Raw genomic sequence first — 23730 nt, 5'->3', positions numbered from 1 at the left:
GTGGTTTCTAGAGATGAACACCAATAGTGTGACTACAAAGAAAAAATTTCAGTACTACTCAGGTAACTGCATTATTTTAGGGTCAATGGGGAGGTGTTTACAAATCTATACATGTGCTAAAATCCACCCAATTACACATTAAAAAATGATAATTTTACCTGTAAGTTTATTCAAAGTATTATTTAAAAGTATTATATCAAAGAGAACAAATTAAAGAAAAGAAAGCCTCTTCCTCCCAAGGATTCCTTCTTAAAGATAGTAAGGAATGTAAGCAAAATGGAAGGCATCATACAGTAGGCCAGCTGCTGAAGTTCAGTGCTGGGGCTCGGTCATTGAAGACAACTCTGTTCAGCACAGCCTCACACGTGGAGGCGCTCATGTGGAGATGGCCTCTAGCAGGTTGTCAAGTACAGAAAGAGTGATGGAAACCAGACGACCAAAGTAAGTTCTAAATATACCAAGAGAGAACTAAAATAAATCCCATGGGATATTGTGAACCCATGGGTTCCAACATGCATGTGTAGGTTTGACGTGTGTGTGGTAAACACACTGCAACACACACATCTTGTTTTTAAAAACATTTATTCCCTAAAGGGAACTGGATTCTTTGATTCTTAGAGTGGGGCAGGAAGTGCCTAAGTCTGGTGAGTAAGAAATTGCTCAAATAATGATGGAAATATGTCAAAGGACAAGAAGCCACCTAGACTGCTTTTCACTAGCCAAATTATACAATTTTTAACATCAAAGTAATGAGAATACTTTTTACCCACTGCATAAAACAGTAAATAAATTAAAGGTCTGGTTAGACCTCTGTTAAAACAAGAGGTGTTTTAAAACTACCCTCCCACAAAACACCTAAAAATAAGTATTCGCTGACCATCACTCACCATCAGCAATAGGGTGGAATTCTTAATTCATGACAGGAGACAGTATTTGGGACCATTCCAGACTAGCCTCATTCTGAAGAATCAACAGACAAAGTCCCTATGATTTTCTAAAGCACAGAAGCTAAGGCAGGCAGAGGTGCACGCCCACAGTCATGGTAGCTGGGGGACCGAGGCCGAAGGATCCCCACGAGTTACAGGCCAGGCTGCCTAGCCAGATTCTCTCGTGGAAAAATGGCAAAGCAGTAAAAGACAAGGAAAAATTGGGATCTTGTTTCAGACTGCAGTGAGCTCCAGACCCAACTGCCGGGCTTTCGTACTTAAAGGACACTGCTGGATCAGTTCAACACGAACGGCGTCAGGTCTGAGGACTAGACAGCAGTGCCACGTCCAGGCTGATTTTTTTTAACTTGAATGACCACATTGTTGAGAAAACATACTTCTGGGAATCAAAACAAAACAAACCACCACCAACAACAACAACAACGAAAAACCAGTAAAGATTGAGGTGACAACATCATGTCGATTTATTAAAAAATAGTACAAGATTTTTTAAACCGTTAATACTTGTAAGCTTTCTACACATTAGCCACAGCTCTTCTGTATACTTTTGTCCTTCCTTAAACTTTCTCCAGCACTGTACTTCCCTGTATGGACTAGCATATTTAGACAAAGGGGCGCATAATTCTTACTCAGAAGTTTACTGAACATCATTCCTGCATCACACCAAAAAAATGAAAAAAAAAAAAAAATCCCTGAAGGCACTTTTTCATTTCATATGATTTAGAATCCAATGCTTTTGTAGTAAAAATACAATTAAATATGAAATTAGTAAAATGTATCATATAAAACTTAACGCAGAACCAGAAAAGTTACCATCTAGCCACAGGACACCTCCTATGTAAATCATCTCTCAATGGAATCTTTTAGAACCATACTGAAATACATTGTGCAATATGTTAACTGTAGACATCCGTATTTTTCATTCTTCATATCACCTGCTGCATTAAGTTGTCAGCACCTGCTGGGATCCACAAGATGGAACAAAACTAAAGAATAGCAGTCATTTCTCAAGGTTTGAGAAATCTGGTCCACCCTTTGTGTAGTTCCCTGAGATTTCTGCTCCACTGAAGTCAAAACCAGGATTCTGAAAGACAGAAAATAATAATAAGTTGAATTCACAATTGATACAAAAAAGAAAAGACACCGAACTTCACTGTAAGCACCTAAGGGGAAATGAAAACTAAGAGGCGCCTTTCAACGCTCAGATCTGTAAATATTGACAAGAGTGGTGTGGATGTGACAATACCAGTGGCTGCACAGTGAAACATGGACTTCAATTTGCTATCTACATAAAAAGATTCCAAAAGCTTTTTTTTCTGGGGGACAGGAGGTATTACAGATTGAACACAGGCCCAGGCCTCCTTCAAGCTAGGCAAGTACTCTACTCCACTGAAGTATACCCATTTTAAATTTATTTTTTTTTCTTCTTCTGAAACATGGTATAGCTATGTTGCCCAGGCTGACCTTGAACTTGCAGTTCTCTAGCCTCATCCTCCTAAGCAGCTGGAATTAAGGTGAATGTCACCAAACACAGCTAATAGCCGGCAAGTTTTTGAAGCTTACCATAAGGCATGGAGAGTTCTAAGAGCTATATGTATATTAGCATATTGATGCACATTATTTATTATGAAGTACTTCTTCAAGCTTTAGACTTCTCTGGGAACACGACATTTACTGAGCACCTACTACTTGGAAAATACCATTAAACACATGCGGATTTCAAAAGTAAACAAATTAAAGACCTCTGTTCTAGAAGAGCTTATACTGTAGCAGGAAAACACAAACAGCAAACCATAAATAACAAACACAGAACTCAGCAAGCTTGACTTGTACAGAAACAGGCAGTGATCACTTTACATTATGCAGACTACAAGACTCCTGTCATAAACACTTGATTATAAGAAACTGCTGGGGTTGGGGATTTAGCTCAGTGATAGAGTGCTTGCCTAGCAAGCGCAAGGCCCTGGGTTCAGTCCTCAGGTCCGGGGGCGGGGGAAGAAAAGGAAACTGCTATACAGGACTATTCGTAATAGCCAGAACTTGGAAACATCCTAGATGCTCGTCAACTGAAGAATGGATTAAGAAAATGTGGTACATATACACAATGGAGTACTACTCAGCAGAGAAAAACAATGACAGCATGAAATTTGCAGGCAAATGGATGGAACTAGAAAAAATCATCCTGAGTGAGGTAACCAAAACCCAGAAGGACAAACAAGGTATGTACTTACTCATAAGTAGATACTAGATATAAAGCAAAGAACAATCAGACTGCAACCCACAGAACTAGGGAGGCTACATAGCAGGGGGGACCCTAGGATGACTGTGGCTTATAGTAAGTTTTGGTTTTACTCAATCACCGGGCAAGCCTTAGTGAAACATTTCACTATTAGGATAAGAATTTGTACTGTATCAAGATGATAATAGGGAAAAAAAATAGTTACTGTAGCCAGGTGGTGGTAGTCTACACTTTTAATAACAGCAGTGGAGGCAGAGGCAGGCAGATCTCTATGAGTTCAAAGCCAGTGCTGTTCTACAGAGCAAGTTCTAGAACAGCCAGGGCTACACAGAGAAACGCTATCTCAAAACAAAACAAAAAACCAACCAACGAAACAACAAAATAGTTACTGTGGCTGAAAAGATGGCTCAGCAGTTAAGAGCTCTGGCTATCTTACAGAGGACCCAGGTTCAATTCCCAGCACCCACATTGTGTCTACAATGCCAGTTCCAGGAGATTCATCAGCCTCTTTTGGCCTTCTCAGGCACCAAGAAGACTCATGGTACACACATACATACACACACACACACACACACACATACACACACACACATGCATGTGGGCAAAACACACATACATATAAACTAAATAAATCTAAATTTTAAATATTTAAATGAATTTTTAAAGTATGCTTCTCCTGTTAACTTAGTGGCAGGGAGAGAAACCGTCCTGAATATGTAAGCTGCTTAGACCAGGGCTGTTGAGGGTGTCAATTAAGGCAAGGGTCCTGGACAGATGAATAGAGTGATACAACTAAAAACATTTGCACGTTTGGGGCAAAGGACAAGAAGCAACTTGTAATAGATGAGAGGGATCTACCAGTCAAGTGGGGTATCTAAAAGGGAACAAATAGGTTTGGAAAGCAATATGTCATACAATGATTTAGAAACAAAATGAACTCGATGTATCCCTCTCTGAAGAAAGGACTTAGAAATACTGGTGTGTGCAGCTCTCAACGTGGACTCGGAGGACAAGGACGACGAGGGTAGAGGACCGAAGGGAGAGCTCTCTTTGTGGTGGTCAGCCTTTTACTATGTCGATTGCCTCTACATACCTTGTATGCCATCATTCTAATAATTAAATCTGAACCCAATATATCACACCTGAAAGGAGATAAAGGCTTAGATTAAAAAAGAAAGAAAGAAAGAAAGAAAGGAAGGAAGGAAGGAAGGAGAGAAGGAAGGAAGAGAAGGAAGAGAGAAGGAAGGAAGAGAAGAGAAGGAAAGGAAAGGAAGAAAGAAAGAAAGAAAGAAAGAAAGAAAGAAAGAAAGAAAGAGAGAGAGAGAAAAAGAAAGAAAGAAAGAAAGAGAGGGCTATATATAACATACTACTAAGTGAACAAAGGTATGTCTCTGTAAAAACTTTACCTGCAGAGACATACAACAGACTGAATTTCCCCAGGCTACATTTTGCCAACCCTTGGCTAGTGTAAAAGCTTGTAAGTGCTATAAAAAAGACAAACAGGAAGTACGGCAGCAGAAAGAGTTAGAGAGATTATAGATTTAAATGGGATAGTTAACATGTGATGAGCTGAAAGCTACAAGAGAATAAACATGCCAGTCAGAGTCAGCAGAGCCAGGCATGTTGGTACACACCTTCAATCCCAGTAGTTGGGCGGCAGACCTCTGTTCAAGGCCAGCCTGATGAATACATAAAGTTCCAGCCTAGCCAGACCTACACAGGTAGACAATGTCTCAAGAAAATGAAACACAATTACAATAAGAGAGAGAGAAAGAGAGAGAGAGAGAGAGAGAGAGAGAGAGAGAGAGAGAGAGAAAACAACAAAAAAACAAAACAAAACAAAACAAAGGAGGGGTGCTTGAGAAAGTAACTGACCAATTATCCCATTGAGAAAAGGAAGAACTTGGAGAATTCTGAGAAGAAAAACGCACTGGTCTGACTTTTACTATTCAAAGACTTCTTTAATGGCTACTTTAAGATGACTACTTGGGTAAGAGTCTAGGAGGCTAGTTAGCAATTTCCTGAAGTAATCCAGACCAAGTCCTAGCAGATCCAGCGGTGTGAAGTGGTAAAACTCTGAATGGAAGTAGAAGACAATGCTACTAAGATTCCTCGGAGTTGTCAGTAACCTGCCTGGTGGGCGGGAGGGCCTGTGTGCATGCACCTATGTGTGTCTGTGTAGGACTAAAGTCGGTATCAGGTGTTTTCTTCAACTGCTTCCTAATTCTAGGTAGTCTAGAGGGCCAGCTTGCCCCAGGGATCCTTTGTCTCTGCCTCACGAGTGCTGGATCAATGGCAGCCCCCACACCTGCCTACCTTTTGCATGGATTCTGGAGATCCTCCAGCAGGTCTCTGGTCCTCATGCTTGCATCTCAAGTGCCATACCCACTGGGCCATCTCCAAGCCCCCCACCCCCACCCCTGGCACCCTTTTAATTTTAAACAACTAATTTGCATTAACTAATATGAAAAGTAGAATAAGTTTGGGAGGGAAATTAGTTTGTTCACTTTGGACATGGAGTCTGACAGATAGCTAAATGGAGATGTTCAATAAGTAACTGGAAATGCAGGTTGAAAGTTTACAAGGCAAAGTCTAGGTTATAGACACATACTTGGAAATGAGCATGATATAGATAGAAATTATCCACTAAACTTTTTAAAAGTCCAGTGGTTAAGCAATTAGAAGTCCAGTAGTTAAGTAATTCCTCTCCCAAATATCTATCTTGAAACATTTAAGCAGTTTCAGAGATGTATATACAGGTTTGTTTAAAACAGAGAAAAACAAGGATACAGTATCAAAGGGAAAGAGATGGTTTTATGGATGCAAATGAGAGAAATAAAGCAGTTTTAGCCATATGTACAATTGGGGGAAGAGGCCAAAGTTACACTATTAAAGGAAAAAGCACCATGAAAACAAGCAAGGTAGAGCCCCCACCTTTGTTACAAATTAAACAGACAGAAGGCCAATAGATGAGAATGAGGTAGAGCTATGAGATGGGGAATAGCAACGCAGGGATCTCTCATCTTTTTGTACTATGTACACTACAGTGGTCCAGTTATTTAGATTTATTATTCATGAATTACTGATGTGCATTCAGCAATTTTAAGTCTCACAGAAATGAATATATTTGTGAAATTTAAAACCCATACACTAGGCTATTTTCTTGCGATTCACTTTAAACTTCACCCAGAAGGTTTTTTTAAGTACTTTGTATACTACGTTATGAATGAAAACCTGTGATTTTGGATCATGTAACTGTACGTACTCACACCTGCATCTGACTTACTTCTTTCTGGAACCGCTCTAATGTAAGTTTTCTCTGCATTTGGTCTTGCACCCAAGGATCAGCTGCATATTCAGATTCTAGAAGAGAGTCCAACAGTTTGCAGCGTCTCTCTTGGTCTTTGTCAGGACAATGCGGACCATTTTTCTATCCTCTTAAGATAAAAATAAGAAACAAGTTACAGAGTCATTACAGAAGGAATTAATCCTTGTATTTTCTAAAGATTGTTAGGTAATTCTGATACACAGTTGTTCCCAACACTTTTGTCCATCTTTCACAGCTACAAGGACAAGAAGATTTAAAAAAAGAAGAAACGTTATATCTAAATTTTTTTAATGATTTTTTTTTTTAATTTTATGTGCATTGGTTTTTTTTGCCTGCATTTATGTCTGTATGAGGCTATTGAATCACTTTGAGTTGGACAACAGACAATTGTGAGCTGTCATGTAGGTGCTGGAATTGAACCCAGGGCCTCTGGAAGTAGAGCCAGTGCTCTTAACCACGGAGCCATCTCTCCAGCCCCCACAATCTACTTTTTTTAAAGTTAATGAATCATAATAGATTATTCTTACCCAAAGTCCATGTTCCTTCATCAGCGATTGTAGAATCAAACAGTTTTCCCTGGAAAATAAATAAATATATATAAGGTACTAAAAAAAAAATAAATAAATATAAGGTACTAAAGATACAACATTAAATTTTATACATTCTCATAATGAATATTTAGCTCATTTCAAGCTAAGCCACATCTTGGACTAGTTCAGCTTAATTATAGGTATTCAACCTTGAACTTCCTCCCACTGAATGAAAGGGACTCCAGTTTACAAATTTGACATATTTAGCATGCAAAAGAACACAGGACCCTCTAAACAAAACAGATGAAGACATACTACTCATTGCTAATAGAATACATGTGAAATTAATGTATAAAATGTTTTACCAATCAAAATGAACTCCTGCTGAAACTAGAAGAAATGTTCTATTTTTGTTTTCCTTGAGGCAGGGTCTCTATGTTAGTGGTTCTCAACCTATGGGTTGTGACCCCCATCCGATATTTACATTATGATTCATAACAGTAGCAAAAAAAAAAAAACCCTATTATTTATGAAGAGGCAACAAAAACAATTTTATATTGGAGGTTATCCCAACATGAGGAACTGTATTAAAGGGTTGCAGCATTTGGGAAGTTTAAGAACCACTTGTTCTATGTAGTCCTGGAGCTAGCTATGTAGACCTGACTGGCCTCAAACTCGAAGAAATCCACCTGCCTCTGAATCTCAAATGCTGAGATTAAAGGTGTGTGCCCCAATGCCTGCCTGGAAAATGCTATCTTTTAAAGTGAATGCTATTAAAAGACAGTTCAATCTCTTTTGAGAAGCTATTACTAGAAAATGCCAATTTCTTAAGGAGATTTAATCACATATTGCAGATTTTATGTCGAAATTAGCTGTGACTAATTTTTCATCTTTTTCTGTCAAGGTTACAAAACATAGTACCACGTCTCCCTTCACCACTTACACTATATGGCCAGCCAACAGGCTAGGCATCTAATCAAGGGGCAAAATATAATCTCAAATTGCTATGTGAAAATTCTTTTTTTTCCCCCAAGGCAGAGTTTCTCCGTGAAACAGGCCTTGGCTATCCTGGAACTTGCTCTGTAGACCAGACTGGCCTCCAACTCACAAAAATCTGCCTGCCTCAGCCTCTCAGAGTGTTGGGATTAAAGGCGTAGCCAGATTCAAAAATATATTGATGAACCAAATAAAAGAGGCACTATTTTCTTCACACACCTCTTCATTATTTTTTGCCTACACATCACGAAGAGTTTAGAAACCTTTTGTCTACAGTCTCTGGGACTTAGATCAGTACCTAGAAGATGTATATTTGTTCTTTTTATCTAGTCAGCCTTCTGTCAGCAGAGGAACCCCAGAGGATTTAGAAGTAGCACAAATCTATTTTAGACACAAAGATGGACACCAAATCTTTACATTATCACCCACGCAAGGTCTGCCCTGGGAGTGGGTGATGAGACGAGACCCCCCCCACCCGCCCCGTCGCCACATCAGTTTACTGCTTTCTTTCTGCCAGCCAGAAACTGACCTTTCCACCCAGCAGTCATCCCTCTGAAACCGTGAATTTTAGGACTCGGGGTGCGGGGAGGCCAGAAGAAGGAACTCGGGACAAGCCCTGGCTTGCTACCTTGAGGATCTCACGGCCACCCACGGCCAGAGCCACATGCCGGCTCTGCAGGCGGCACTGGATGTCCTGCGCGCGAGTGCCCGGGGGCACCTGGACTTCAATGAACACCTCCTCCAGGGTCTGGTACCACTGGCCCCACGGCGTGACGCACGGAACCACCCCACTACGCTCCTCAAACGGGGCAGACATCCTCCGGACGCCAGGCAGGCACAGGGACAACGCTCCGAGAGAGCACTGCACACACGGGATGCGACTCAGGAGGCTGCCCTCCGCGCCTTGGGGTCACTGCACATGCGCAAGAGCCCAAGCCGGCGTGTCCGAGTGTGCAAATTTTTCCCTTTCAGGGCCCATTTAGGACACTCGCGAGACCTGGTGTGGACGAACCGAAGCCCAGAGAGGTTGGCATCCCAAGAACGATGACAACGGAACAAAGGAGACCGGCGCTCGCGAACTATTAACCTGTCTGACGCCAGAATGCGGACGCGCCTACCGGCACCGGCGAAGTGCGCTTGCGCGAACCGTGAGGAAACTGGAGCAACACCAAACGTGATTGGATAGAGCAGCGGCGGCGGCGAACAGAAACAGTCTCTCATTGGCTACCAGTTTACAGACTTCCCAATTGGACGCGGTACAAATCTAGTGCGCATGCTCCTCGGCCTATTTAGGATTGGTCAGTTCGGTTTAGGTTTTTCGGGTTGGCTGACGCGGGGTGGATTTGAATTCAGCGAGCAGACAGTTGCAGAGGCGTTCGGTGGCCGTCGTGGATCCAGCTGTCAGGATGTCTTTTCCTAAGGCGCCCCTGAAAAGATTCAATGACCCCTCGGGTGCGTACGGGTGCGGGAGCAGGGTGGGAAGGGGACGCGCCCTCGACCCCTCCTCCCTCAGTCGACCCGGAGCCAGATTGAGGGCTGGGATGGTATTTGTTTTTCTCAAAATACATGCAGTAAACACTCAGCAAGTGCTGTCTAGGAATGATAGGGATGTGTCTCCGAGTGAAATAGGGTCCTCCCCCGACACGGCGAGCCTTCAAGCTGGAAATTATACTAATAAGCCATCAGCGCCGTGGTGAAACTAAAATTGGTTCAAGGGGTTTAGAAATGGCAGGCATTACGTTCCTTAAAAAAAAAAAAAAAAAAAAAAAAAAAAAAAAAAAAAAAAAAAAAAAAAAAAAAAAAGTTACTTTCGTTTGAATTTTCTTTAATTTTTTTTTTTTTTGACCATTTAGGCATAGAAGCATGGAGCTTGAGAAATCAGTTGAGTAATAACAGCTGCTCCATTTTTTTTCCATTCTCGAAACAATCCTGAAGTAATAGAGTTTTAGTGATTAAACACTGGAACTTGGTGTGTCAATGGCACAGTAAATTGAGTGTAGATGGTGATAGTGTCCAAAAAGTTAGGGTAAAGGAATTTTTAATGTTTTCATCATTAAGAAATAGATGCTTCCAGGTCTAGTGGCCTGAGCTACATAGAAAGATTGTCAGTGACTCACCCTTCCCAACACATAAAGTTTTACGTAAAAGAAAAGAAAAATGAGACTGAAATCTGCTCAGTGTTTTAAAACTAAATAACAAAACTGGGATGTGAACCCAGGCTTTCATTGATACATCCTGTGCTCTTAACCACAATAACTAGAGAGCCTTGGGTATGATTTGACAGGTGCTAACTGTACAACTGTACTGTCCTAAGGTCTGGAACTTATTCCCTTAAGCAGCCACATGAGCAAAGTACTAAACCTGTACTCTTTACAAATAAGAAATTTGAGGGAGTTTCTGACTATAGTGAGTCAGTGATAGAGCCCACCATCAAAGGCCATATCCACTATAACATACTATAATAGTCAGTACTACATCTCTGATTTCTGTCAACCCCACTCTATTTACAAGGTCAAGTGAGTGGTCAGATTAATCCAGCTCATGGGCCACACCATTTCCAAGATACTCAAACAATTTAGGTTCTGAAGATCAGGGCAGATTTTTTGTTTTGTTTTGTTTTTGTTTTTTGTCCTTCGAGACAGAGTTTCTCTGTGTAATTTGGGAGCCTGACCTGGGTCTCACTCTGTAGACCCCCGGCTGTCCTTGAACTCACAGAGATCCACCTGGCTCTGCCTCCTGAGTGCTGGGATTAAAGTCATGTTCCACTGCCGCCCAGTGATTTGTTTGTTTTTGTTTTGAGATAGGGTTTCATGTATCCCAGGCTAGCCATGAACTCCTGCTGCTGTCTCCCATCTGTTCTGAAACTTACAAACCCACACCACCACATATGGCTCAGCTGCTGTTTGGTTTTAAGGAGTAGTAGTTCAGCCTTTACAGTTTCAAGAATAACATTTACCCAATATTTAATAGTTGTGAGTCAGTGGTAGTTTCTTTTAACCCAGTAATCTTCAAAACCAGAAGGTTCTTTTGTTTCATTTTGTTTTTTCCACCTCAAGAAAAATCATCCTTGGGAAAAGGAGGGAATCTAATGTTTTTATTCAGTGTGTTCTCTGTGTGTGCACAAAGTATCTGGCACAGTGTTTTCTGTAGCTTGTCAGACAGAGCTGGATATGAATCATCCATCACCTGGCTGATTACAAAAGCCGAGTCCATTTCCACACCCCAAACCAGTATGTTTTACATACCGCTCAACACAACCATGAGCTAAATACTAGAGCAGTAGACGCGTGCTGGCTCCCCCTGATTGCAAGCAGTTTTGTCTGATGTGGAGATGGAGCAAATAAGTCCTCAGGAAAGCATGGAAGTTCGTTGGAGGAAAGATAGAAGAAGCTGTGAGGATTTTCTAGCCTAATTTGGGGACTCTGCAAAAGCTAGAAGCAATATCCAGATTGACATCTGAAAGGTAAAGGAGGATCGGCTGGACAAAATTGACAGTGGACAATGAATTCTAAATGGCCGACTAGAAAATACAGAAGTTTGGAAGCTTGAAGGCATTAGTGTAATAAAAACCCCATACAGAAACCCATTACTTCATTAGCTGATTTGATTGTTTTAAGTCAGAAGATACCAACATGGGTAAGAAATACATGAAAAAATAATAATAATCAAACCAGCAATTGGAGCCACTTTGTGATTTAGTAAATAACAGGGTTTACAAATGAATTGTACCTATAACAGCAGAGAGGGTTAACTTTGTGGAAATCCTCTGTTGTCTCTGTGACTTTTCTAGTAATGGTCTCATGGTCCTAATTCAGAACACACATTTAGAATTTTAAATAGAATAGTAACAAATAAAAACTTCTAAAATAATTGAGACACGCCAGGGCGGTGGTGGCGCACGCCTTTAATCCCAGCACTCGGGAGGCAGAGCCAGGCGGTTCTCTGTGAGTTCGAGGCCAGCATGGGCTACCAAGTGAGTTCCAGGAAAGGCACAAAGCTACACAGAGAAACCTTGTCTCGAAACAAAAAAAAAAAAAAAAAAATCGAGACACATAAGAGGAATCAGTGGTCTGCATTATAAGAAAAGTTGATAGAATAATAGATACTTAGTATGAAGAAGAAAAAAATCCATGATAATGAAATAGATATCTCTAAATACTTGAAGTCCATAATGGATAAAAAGTGATTATTTGGTGAGATTCTAGAGAGTTAGTGAAAAACATGTATATTAATTACAAGCAGGTACATTTCTAAGAGTAAATATCTACTGCTATAATAAGCCTGCTTGGAGCCGGGCGGTGGTGGCACACGCCTTTAATCCCAGCACTCGGGAGGCAGAGGCAGGCGGATCTCTGTGAGTTCGAGGCCAGCCTGGTCTACCAAGTGAGTTCCAGGAAAGGTGCAAAGCTACACAGAGAAACCCTGTCTCGAAAAACCAAAAAAAAAAAAAAAAAAAAAAAAAAAAAAAAAAAAAAGCCTGCTTGGAGCTTTACAGATTTTTATGTCTTAAGAGATTCAGACACATGTGGGACCAAAATAAACATAGACACCAAAGAGATGAAATGGACCTGCTTCAAAGTCCCTTCCATCACAGTTGTCCACATTAGCTGCCCCTGTGTTGTAACATGGCGCATTTTCAGTGCTCAAGGCTAGATATGCATGCATAAGGAAGCCATGAACTCTGTTTCTTTAAAGCCCATAGTTTCTTGTATTTATAAAATTATGAAGTCCGAAATTGTATTTCCTCTGATGCTTTCCTTGTGGCTGACATGAAATGGGAGAGACTGTCTCATGTAGCTTGGCTTTACTGCACTGACAAGCTCTTATTGACACTACAGTTTTCCACTCCGAATACAGAAAACAGGGCTCTTCTCCTTTGCTCTCTGCTTCTGAGAGATGCCTCTGTGGAAAAGCTTTTGATTTGGCATGCAGCCAGTGGAGGGGGCAGGGTTAAAAAACTCCTCAAGCATGTTGAGTCCTAGTATCATAGGCTACCACCTGGCCCATACTTTCAGAGAGGACAAAGAGCTAGGTAAAGGAAGGTACACTGAAGCGAGCTATCATGCCACATGTCATCTAAGCACCTGGAAGCTAAATTGAGAGACTGATGGATTCAAGATGAGCCTAGAGTATAGTGAGTTCTGGGTGAGCCTGACTTAAATAGTGGAACACTGGACAGATCAAGACCAGGGAAGAAAGACTATTAAGCAAAAGCATCATAGTATATTGGTATATCTTAGGAAATACAAGTTTTCTGAAGCCATTTATATTAATTCATCAACAGACTGAAAACAGCTCAGCTAGATAATGCGTGCATGTGTGGGGAGCAGAGTGGGAAGGGTTTATTTGGTTTCCAGGTTACAGTCTATCCTTGGCAAACCAAGGCGGGAAGTGAAGCACAGGGGGAGGACTTCTGCTTACTGGCTTGCTTTCATGGCATGCTTTGTTAACCCAGGACCACTTACCTAGGGGTAGAATATCACAGGAACTTCTGATGAAGTCAGTTCCTCGATTGAGATCGCCTCTTCCTGTGTGTTTAACATAAGATCATAGATACTTATAGGTATTACTAACATGCTAATAGTAGTAATCAAATAATAACTTTAAATGATACATTGCTATTTTTTGTTTTCTGTAGGTTGTGCTCCATCTCCAGGTGCTTATGATGTTAAAACTTCAGAAGTATCTAAAGGACCAGTGTCTTTTCAGAAATCACAAAGATTTAAAAACCAAAGAGGTAATGGGTCCTTAAACAAACAGTGGTTATACAGCCTTATAACCTAATGTAAGCAATACTATTGAAATTTTAAAATGCTTTTGCACTTCTAGAGTTTCATGACCAGAAGTGTATTTAAATATCATTATTTGGTATATTTATTAAAGAATCAAGTACAGAATGATATTTTTCATAGTTACACTGTATGTAACAAGAGAAATTATGCAAGATTTTTGCAGATAGGTAGTTTCCCTTTTGATAATTGCTTTTCTTTTCTGTCAGAATATTGGGACTGCCAATAAGGAGTTGGAGAGCTAGCTAAGTGATTAAAAAGCACATACTGCTCTTGCAGAGGACCTCAGTTAGGTTACAAGCACTCAAGTACATATACCCCCACACAGACATGAACAAATTTATTTTAAAAAAAATAATAAAACTTTTTTATAAGGTTTATATTTTCATCTAAAAATGAAAAAAGGTTTATTTTAAAAAAAATAAAGAATATCAAGAAGGTTTTAGGTCTATAACAAATAATTGTGCAAGTAACTATTTGAAATGTACAAGCCAAAGGAAAGCTTATCTTGCTTCAATTACTATCTGCAGTAAGAAGTTTGGAAATTTTATTGTATATGGTTAAACATGCAAACATCAACCATGATCATATTAATTTATTTTTTCCAGAATCTCAACAAAATCTTAATGTTGACAAAGATACTACCTTGCTTGCTTCATCTAAAAAGGCAAAGACTTTGGTGTCAAAGGTGAGAAACAGTTATAAGATTATTGGTATATTATGTCATTGACTACATACCTGCAAGATACTGTATTTGATTAAAATGGCTAAGTGTATAAATTAAATTTATATGTAAGTTGGTGCTAGAGAGTTAGCTCAATAAGAACACTTACTGCTCTTCAGAGGACCTGAGTTCAGGTCCCCGCCCCTGGAATTGGAGTTACAGGGAATCTGATAACTTTGTAGGCCTCTGAGGGCGCTCATAGTCACAAGGTATACACACATATAGACATATACATAAATAAGAGTAAATCTTTTTTTTTTTTTTAAATCTATTTGTAATGTAAGTATCATTAGAATTCTAGCAGGTTTTACATTCTGCCTAATTTATTAGTAAGTCTCTTTGAATGGGCTCTTAGTTTATAATTACAAAGCCATTTCTTTATAGAGATAAATCTGATAATTACCTTGTAAGCCTTTACAATGTGTCATGCTTTGATTTGTTAGTATCATCTGAGTTGCTTTATTCTATGTACTTGTTTGTTTGCTTGCTTGTCTTCTTTTTTTGTGGAGAAGGATATGTATTGCTGAAGAAAAGAGAAAAATAAAAATTTCGATGACCAAAAGGAGGTTGTTACTCAAATTGCTGAACAGTAAATTAAATTCTTCCTAATAGAGCTGGCTATATAACATGTGCCTTTGATGCTGGCACTTGAGTAGCAGAGTCAGGAGAATTAGGAGTTTAAGACTTCAGGCCCAACCTTGGCTACACAGAGAGCTCGAAGCTAGCCTGGGTTACATGAGACCCTGTCTTGGAAAGTTTAAAAACAAAAACAAAGAACCTAAATAAACTCTTAAGAACTTTATAATATTGTTTAAGCAAGGCCCTATTGTTTTTCATTAGTTCTTAAGAATGTCTCTTTGTTTAGGAGTTGTGCAGATTAACAGATATTATTATGTGACTGATACATTTGATTTATTTGGTAGTTAACTAAGGTCTCTTATTCTGTAACACAGAGCTGTGCTGTCCATTGTGGGAGTAAATAACATATATGGCTACTGAGTACTTGAAATGCAACTAGTGCTAATGAAAAACTAAGTTTTGTTTTAAAAAGTGGGAGGGTCAAACTGCCCCCCCTCCAGCTGACTGGTTTTTATGCAGCTTGATACAATCTAGAGTCATCTGAGAGGAGACAACCTCCATAAGACTGGCCTTTAGGAAGCCTGTAGGGCATTCTCTTAGTGATTGATGTAAGAGGGCTCAGCCCATTGTAGATGGTACCATCATCCCTGAGCTGGTCGGCCTGGTGTTATATGAAAGCAGTCTAAGTAAGCCATGAGGAGCAAGCCAGTAAGCAGCACTCCTCCATGGCCTCTGCATCAGTTCCTGCTTCCAGAGTTCCTACCCTGATTTCCTTCAGTGATGGACTGTGGTGTGGAAGTGTAAGCAAAATAGACCCTTTCCTTGTTTTTGGTCATGGTGTCTTATCACAGCAATACTAACCATAAGACAGTGTGTGTGAGCACATGTATATATATGTATGCGATGCCCATGGAGTCCAGAAGACAGTGTCCAGTCCCAGGAAGCTGGAGTAACAGGTAGTTGTGAGCCATTCAACATAGATGCTAAGAACCAAATTGGATCCTCTAGAAGATCACCAAGTACTTTTAACTGCTGAGCCATCTCTCCAGGCCCAGGAATGAAATTTTTAATTCCTCATCTTTTGTGTTTGGTACTGGGAATGAAGCCCAGAGCTTATACTTGGTAGGCAACTGATTGACCACTAAAAGCAACCCTGTTATTAGAAAATTCTAAATTTTTTAGAAAAGCAGGTATCTGAATTTTTATAAAATGTGCATAAATGTCTGATAAAATTTTTACATTTAATTTGATAATGTGTTATGGCTATGAAATATGGATACATATAAGAGTTTTTGTACTTTCTCATAAATAATATACTAATATTATTAAAAAATTTAAAGTACATATTTGACTTTTTATTGGATAATGGGCATGTAAATGTTCTTTGTGGAAATGGATATAAATGACATGACTTGAATTTCTTGGTGAAACAATTTTAAAATTTTAAATTATAGAACTCACAAATTCCCATAGATACTATACATATGACTATGCATAGATTTTCAAATAATAGACTTTTTCTAGTATAAAGTGCCATCAGTTTTGAAATGAATAGAGTTATTAGGCCTTTATCCCAACCTAGAAACACCTATAACAAGCATATATATATATATATATATATATATATATACCTACACACACACATATGTATGTATAAATGTCAGTAAGGATGTTTATATTTTCTTCCATTGTGTCAGAATGGCTGCTATATACAACATTATGTGAAGATTATGTCTTATGTAAATTAAATGCCATGAAGAAAACCAGAGTCACAAGTTTTAGTTACAGACCTCTAATTTTATTGTAAAGGAAAGGAAAAGCTATTTTTCTAATGGGTTGAAATTTAGAAAAGTGAAATCTTTTCAGGTTTTAAGAATGTTTTTAGCCAGGCGGTGGTAGCACATGCATTTAATCTCAGCACACAGGAGCCAGAGGCAGGCAGATCTCTGTGAGTTTGAGACCAGCCTGGTCTGGGAGCGTGTTCCCATGGAGAAACCCTGTCTTGGAAAAACGGGAGTTGGGGGTGGGATGGGTGGTATTTTATTTATCAGAGAAATTGCCAATAAAATATTTAATAGCTCTCTACAGTGTTTAAGATACACATGAAGATAGGTGTATTAGTATGTGATTTCAGTCCCAGCACTTGAAAGTTGGATTGTGAATTCAAGGCCAATGTGTACTACATAGTGAGTTGTTGACTCAGAAGACTAAAAGTTAGGGGCTAGAGAAATGGTTCAGTGGCTGCACTTTGAGAGGACCCAAGTTCAATTCCCAACACCCGCTTGGCAATTCACAACAGTTTATAACTCCAGTTCCCAAGGATTCAGTGCCGCTTTCTGGCCTCTGCAGGCACCAGGCGCACACATAGTTCACAAACATTTATGCAGGCAAAACACCCATACACATTAGTTGTTTTTACTTTGGAAATGATCAAAAATAAATAATTGAATATCAGATTGGACTGTGGTGTTTGTGGCACGTAAGTTCATAATTGTTTTTTGATTTTTATACAGAAGGAGTCTCAGAAGAATGATAAAGATTTGAAGAGATTAGAAAAAGAGGTAAACCATATTCTTTCAACTTACGGGGGAATAAATACTATATAATAGAAAGAGAATTACATAGATTTGCAGGCCGAGATCCTATAACATTTTGAATAGTTCTGCAGTGAGGTAAACATGTCATTCATATCAGAACCTCTAGGGAATAGTTCCTTGGCTTAGTCACTGTTCACATTTAATTTAATATTAACTGCTTTATTGAGGATCCATGACAATGAGGAGGTTGTGATTGACACACATGTAATGATTGAGTTAGTGACATTGCTGATGAGGGAGTGGCACTGCCAAGATTAGGACTGATTATTTGCATCAGATTTCAAATTGGCAAGTTTTTACCCAGACTTTTTTTTTTTTTTTTTTTTTGCATGGGTGTGTGGTATGCATACTTTATGTACAAATGTTCACCTGTGCCTAGATGTGGAAAACAGTGTCTTCCTAAATTGCTCTCCACCTTCAGTATTGAGGCAGAGTTTCACAGAACCTGAACTCTCCATTTCAGCTAGTCTGCCCAGCTAGCTCACTCTAGAGATCTGTTTCTACCCTAAGTACTGGGATTACAAATGGGCCACAACACCTTCCTGGTATACATGGATCCTGGGGCTCCAAACTCCAATCCTCATGTTTGAGCAGCAAACCCTTTACCTACTGAGTCATCTCCCTGGTCCTCCCTAGACATTTTCAATGTGTTGTTTCTTTGTTTACTATTGACAAATACTAGCTTCTTTGTTTTGCTCTTGTTTAGTTCACCAGTAGAGACGACAAAACTGATGGCTCACTGCAGCCTGTTGAATTCTACTGAGGACTGTTTTCTTCAAATAGCAAACATACAGCCCTTTTAATTTAAATTTGTGAAATTAGGGCCAGAGAAAGCAAGAGTTTTTACAACCTTTAAGGGAATAAATAGCTAGCTATCTTACACTTGTAAGTTTATGGCAAGTAAAAATCATTGTGTTTTGTTGTGTATGTGTGTGTTTGAGACAGGGTCTCAGTATGTAGCTCTAACTTGCCTGGAACTTTGTGTAGACCAGCCTGGCTGAAAAATCACAAATCTGTCTGCTTCTGCTTCTCAAAACTAATCATTCTGTATTTATAATGCATATCTTTAACATGTGTCATAAGGTAAATATGATTATTCAAATAGCAAGTAAAATAAGAATGTCTGAACACCATATCAAATTATAAGTTTCTTAGAACATTTGAGGTTTCTGGTACCAATCGGATCAATCATGCGTTTATTCTCTCATTTTTTTCCAGATTCGTGTGCTTTTGCAGGAGCGAGGTGCCCAGGACAAACGAATCCAGGATATGGAATCTGAGTTGGAGAAGACAGAAGCAAAGCTAAGTGCAGCTGTCAGAGAGAAAACGTCTCTTTCTGCAAGTAATGCTTCACTGGAAAAAAGGCTTATTGAACTAACCAGAGCCAACGAGCTGCTAAAATCTAAGGTAGTTGAACCTCCTGAGAGCACACAGTGGAATGGTCCTTACCTTTAATTCAAGTTGTTTGGCAGTTTAAGCTTATGAAACTTAGAAGTGGGGTTGAGGCTCTTTATACACTTACACTACAGGGTAAGTTCTTGCTTTCACTGGTCCTAGTCACACAAACTAGAGTGATGGTGGACTTGCTAAGTACTGGTCTATTTCAAGAAGGCAAGCAAGGGTCTGAATAGAATGTAGTAGACATTGGCAAGCCGTTAGTCTCGCTGTGACTATTAACTACTTTAATATTAGCCTACTTCTGTAGGATTATTTTTATCTTTTTTTTTTTATTAAAGAGCTTAGAAATAATTAATGGAGTGAATATACTCAATACATAAATTGTGTTTATAAGTAAATAATGTACTAGTAGATTCTAATGAATGTAATATGATTCCATTAACCAATGGCAGAAATAGATGGAAGAGGCAAGTCACTGTTCAGTTGAATTCATCATTTATTCAGGGCCTGTGATAGACTCTACTCTTTATGTAGGGAGTAAAAGGTATATTAGAACCCAAGGGAGATCCTGACCTAGAAGGCCTGGACTAGGCCCCACATCCTGTATACTTCAGGTGTCCCAGGCAGCTGAGACTAGTTTAGCAAATGTAGTTCCACAAGTCTTTTCTGGGGTTTGTCTTAAACCCTACAGTGGCCTTTCTAGCATGTACCAGTAAATGACCACTTAGACCAGTGGTTCTCAACCTGTGTGTTGCAACTCATTTGCCAAACCTCTGTCTCTAAAAATATTTACGTTATGATGATTCATAACAGTAGCAAAAGTACGGTTATGAAGGAACAACAAAAATAATTTTATGGTTGGGAGTCAGCACAGCACAAGGAACTTCATTAAAGGGTCATAGCATTAGGAAGGTTAAGAACCACTGACTTAGACTGTTTCAAAGTACATTGCACACAGTTAATAGCTCCGGTGACAAGCCCAGTAATCAGTATCTCAGTAAGTTTTTGTTGTTGTTGTTGAGACAAGGTCTTCGGAAGCCCAGACTGACCTTGACCTCTCGATCACTTTGCCTCTGTCTCAAGTGCTGAGATAATGGGCATCTGATGTCATACCAGACTTAAGTAAGTGTACATGCGACTTGGCAGAAAATATTTCTGAATTTTTATATTACAGTTTTCTGAAGATGGCAACCAAAAGAATATGAGAACTCTAAGCCTGGAGTTGATGAAACTTAGAAATAAAAGAGAAACGAAGATGAGGGTGAGTGCTGCCTTTGGTGTGTATACAGCTCTTGACTCTGGGGACCTAAGAATTTCTCATTTCCTAAAATAGTTATCTCTGTTGTGCAGAGTATGATGGCTAAACAGGAAGGCATGGAGCTGAAGCTGCAGGCCACGCAGAAGGACCTTGAAGAATCTCAGGGGAAAATAGTCCAACTGGAGGGAAAACTGTAAGTGGTAAAAGGAAAAAGGTTAAGAGTGACAGTTTTTAATTTTTTTCTTTCACTTTAACTGCTCTGTTAAACTATACATAACTATACATTACCAAAATTCTGAATGTTTTAATGTACATATACATTGTTTAGTGAGGAATCAAATTATACATAAGAATCTTCTCACTTCCTTATAGTGACAAATATGACACATTTCCTCTTGACCAACCGTTCCCATGCTGGCCTTCCCCTGTTTTCCCAAGTTTCAGTAACCGTGTTCTATCCTCAGCATCTATGATAACCAATTTTTAATTCCACTCTTTTGGGAAATGTGGTATTTGTCTCTGTGCCTCGCTTGTTCCACTTGATATAACGAACTCTAGTTCCGTCCATGATGTAACAAATGTAAGGATTTTGCTTTCTTTATATGCTCAAGTCCTATTCCGCTGTATGTCTTTGCTACATTTTCCTTACCCACTCATCTCTTGACTAGGTGTCCGTGGCTTCTGTGTCGTGGCTGTGTGTGTAGTGCTGAGGCTAGCGTGGGAGTGTAGCTATTACTTTCATATAGTGTGGTTTTGTTTCCTTTGGCTGTGTACCCACAAATAGGATTGTTGATCTGAAGCTAGTTCATTTCAGTGTTTTGTTTCGTTTGTTTATGAAAAACCTACATTCTGTTTTCCATAATAATTCATGGCAAATTGCTTTCCTACCACCTGTGTACAAGAATTCCTTTTCCTCAGTATCCTTAGCAGCACTTACTAACTTCAGACTTTTTAAAAAGATTTATTTATCTTTATGTGTATGAGTACTTTGCCCGTATGTTTGTATTTGCACCATATGCATGCCTAGTGTATAGGTCAAGAGAGGACATTGGATCCCCTGGAACTGTATTTACAGACGGTTGTAAGCCGCCATGTGGGTGCTGGGCATCGAACCTAGGTCTTCTGCAAGAGCTATAAGAGCTCTTAACTGCTGAACCATCTCTCCAGCCTCCAGAATCAATCTTTCTCTCTCCCGCTATCTCCTCCCAGCTACCCTCCTTCCAACCCTTCCTATGGCCCTCCACTTTTAAGTTGATAGCCTCTTTTTCTTCATTATTGTTACCTGTTTGTATGTGTGTGCACAAATGTAAATACAACCTGCTAAGTCTGTTCTGTTATTTAATGAACATTCTTCCTAGGGTGAATTAATACTTCACATTTTTTTATTTGCATTTTCCTAGTGGTTAATAATATTAAGCATTTTTGTATATCTCTTGGCCATTTATATATTTTTGAAAAATGTCCATTTATATCTACTGCCCATTGTTTAATTGGGTTAAGTTTTTTACTATTAAATTTTCAAAGTTTGTTATATAATCTAAACATCAAAACTTTATTAGAGATATACTTTGCAAATATTTCCTCCAATTCTGTAGGTGGTCTCATCATAGTTATTTACTGTCCAGAATGTTTTTAGTTTGATGTGGTTACATTTATTTTTACTTTTGCTTTCTCTATTTTGAGGGTTTTGCCATATACACACACAAGCCAGTTGCCCATGCCACTTCAGTGTCCTGAAGCATTTCCCCTGGGTGTGTGCTAGTAATATTATTGCTTTGAGTGTTAAGTACTTAGTCCATTTTGAGTTGACTTTGGAAGCTGATGGGGTGCTAAGGACCTACTACCATCTTTCTGCATGTGGATACACAGTGTTCCCAGCACCATTTGTGAGAATTCTCTTGTCTCAAGTGTGTGCTGTGGGCCTGTTTGTTGCCCCCTTGGCTCTACGCTGTTGATTTATCCAGTTGTCTTAGTTTTACACTAACACAGTGTTTTCATTATAGTAACTTTGTAGTATATAAAATCGTAGTGTAATCACTCTTTCATTGTCTTTTTTGCTCAAGGTGTCTTGGTTATGTGGTCTTTCACTATTTTATACAAATTGTAGATTTATTTCTCAGTTTGTGAAGAGTTTCTTTGCTATCTTGTTAGAGATTGCACTGAATCTGTAGGTTCCTTTGAGTATGAACATTATAACAATATTGATTCTTCTATCTATAAATATGAAGAATTACCTATAGCCTTTACATTTTTATATCAATATTTTATAATTTTTATTATAGAAATAATATCTCTGTTGTGGTTTGAACGGCACATGTCCCATCCAAGCTCATATTTTGAACCAGATTCCAGTTGGTCATGCCATTGGGAGGCTATGGAACCTTGAGGAGGTTTGGCAGAGCTAGGGGAAGTAGGCCTCTAGGGATGGGTCCTTGGAAAGTTTAAAGCAAAACAAAACAAAAAAAATTGCAAGGGGTCAATGAAAAGAGCCAGGTGCATTTTTGAGGTAGAGGCAGGAACATCAGAAGGTCAAAGCTACAGAGTAAGCCTTTTTCAGTCCCCATTTTGTTTATTTCTGCTCTGATTTTTATTGTTTCCTTTTATTAACTTAAGGCTACAGTAAGTTGTTAACTGATTTTTTTATTTGCCCTTCTCTGAAAGCTGTATTTACTATAACTGTTTCCTTATTACTTTCTTCATTGCCTTCCTTAACCTCTTTTTTGGGGGTGGGGCAGGAGGCAGGGGTGGTTTTGAGACAGGGATTCTCTGCGTAACAGCTCTGGCCATCCTGGAACTCTTTTTGTGATCAGGCTGGCCTCAAATTCACAGAGATCTGCCTGCCTCGCCTCCCGAGTGCTGGGATTAAAGGTGTGCGCCACCGCCTCCCCCTGGCTCTTCCTTAACCTCTTAAGTGACAATTAAATCCTAATCATTCTCCAACATTCTGACAGTTGTTACCTTCATCTGCTTTTGTGCATCTTCAGTTCTGATGAACAGGGAAGATCTTGAAATCTTTCTTCTAGCATCATTGTGTTGAGATAGTTGTCAAACCCAAACTGAAACACAGGTATAGGAAGATAGGATTAATGTCAAATTATAACTTTTTAAAAACATCACTGAGCTATAACTACCATGTAATATAGTACTATGTAGATATCACAATTTTTCATTTTGATGACCTCAGCGCCATATACACCTGTGACACCTTTAACAAAACTGAAAACATTTCCACCCCTCAGAATGCTGCCTCTCTAATCTTTTAATGTTCCTCATCCCCCATACTGTTTTCTGTCTTTTATAAATTTGTATTTAGGGAAAGTTTATCATTATTCTGTTATTGGTTGT

The 23730-nt window shown here is 39.2% G+C and overlaps 2 protein-coding genes across 2 annotated transcripts in view; one reads left to right on the top strand and one right to left on the bottom strand.

Moving 5' to 3' along the window:
* Positions 1-1381: 1381 nt before the first annotated feature.
* Nudcd2 (NudC domain containing 2) lies at positions 1382-9187 on the bottom strand. Its single transcript, XM_028864294.2, is given in 5 exon segments — positions 1382-2031; positions 6473-6558; positions 6561-6623; positions 7042-7090; positions 8669-9187. Coding segments are annotated over 5 exon segments (471 nt in total). The 5' UTR covers positions 8858-9187; the 3' UTR covers positions 1382-1947.
* Positions 9188-9343: 156 nt separating this feature from the next.
* The window catches only part of Hmmr (hyaluronan mediated motility receptor), a 31911-nt gene continuing 17524 nt past the window's right edge, over positions 9344-23730 (top strand). The window contains exons 1-7 of the mRNA XM_028864293.2: positions 9344-9492; positions 13679-13777; positions 14438-14517; positions 17646-17693; positions 18948-19136; positions 20302-20388; positions 20478-20578. Coding sequence (XP_028720126.1) covers positions 9447-9492; positions 13679-13777; positions 14438-14517; positions 17646-17693; positions 18948-19136; positions 20302-20388; positions 20478-20578 — 650 coding nt within the window. The 5' untranslated portion in view covers positions 9344-9446. The remainder of the gene's footprint in view (positions 9493-13678; positions 13778-14437; positions 14518-17645; positions 17694-18947; positions 19137-20301; positions 20389-20477; positions 20579-23730) is intronic.

Source organism: Peromyscus leucopus, chromosome 8b (genome assembly GCF_004664715.2).
Source record: "Peromyscus leucopus breed LL Stock chromosome 8b, UCI_PerLeu_2.1, whole genome shotgun sequence".
Taxonomy (NCBI): Eukaryota; Metazoa; Chordata; class Mammalia; order Rodentia; family Cricetidae; genus Peromyscus; species Peromyscus leucopus.
Note: the sequence above shows the minus strand (reverse complement) of the source record. Positions and strands in the feature narration are given on the sequence as shown.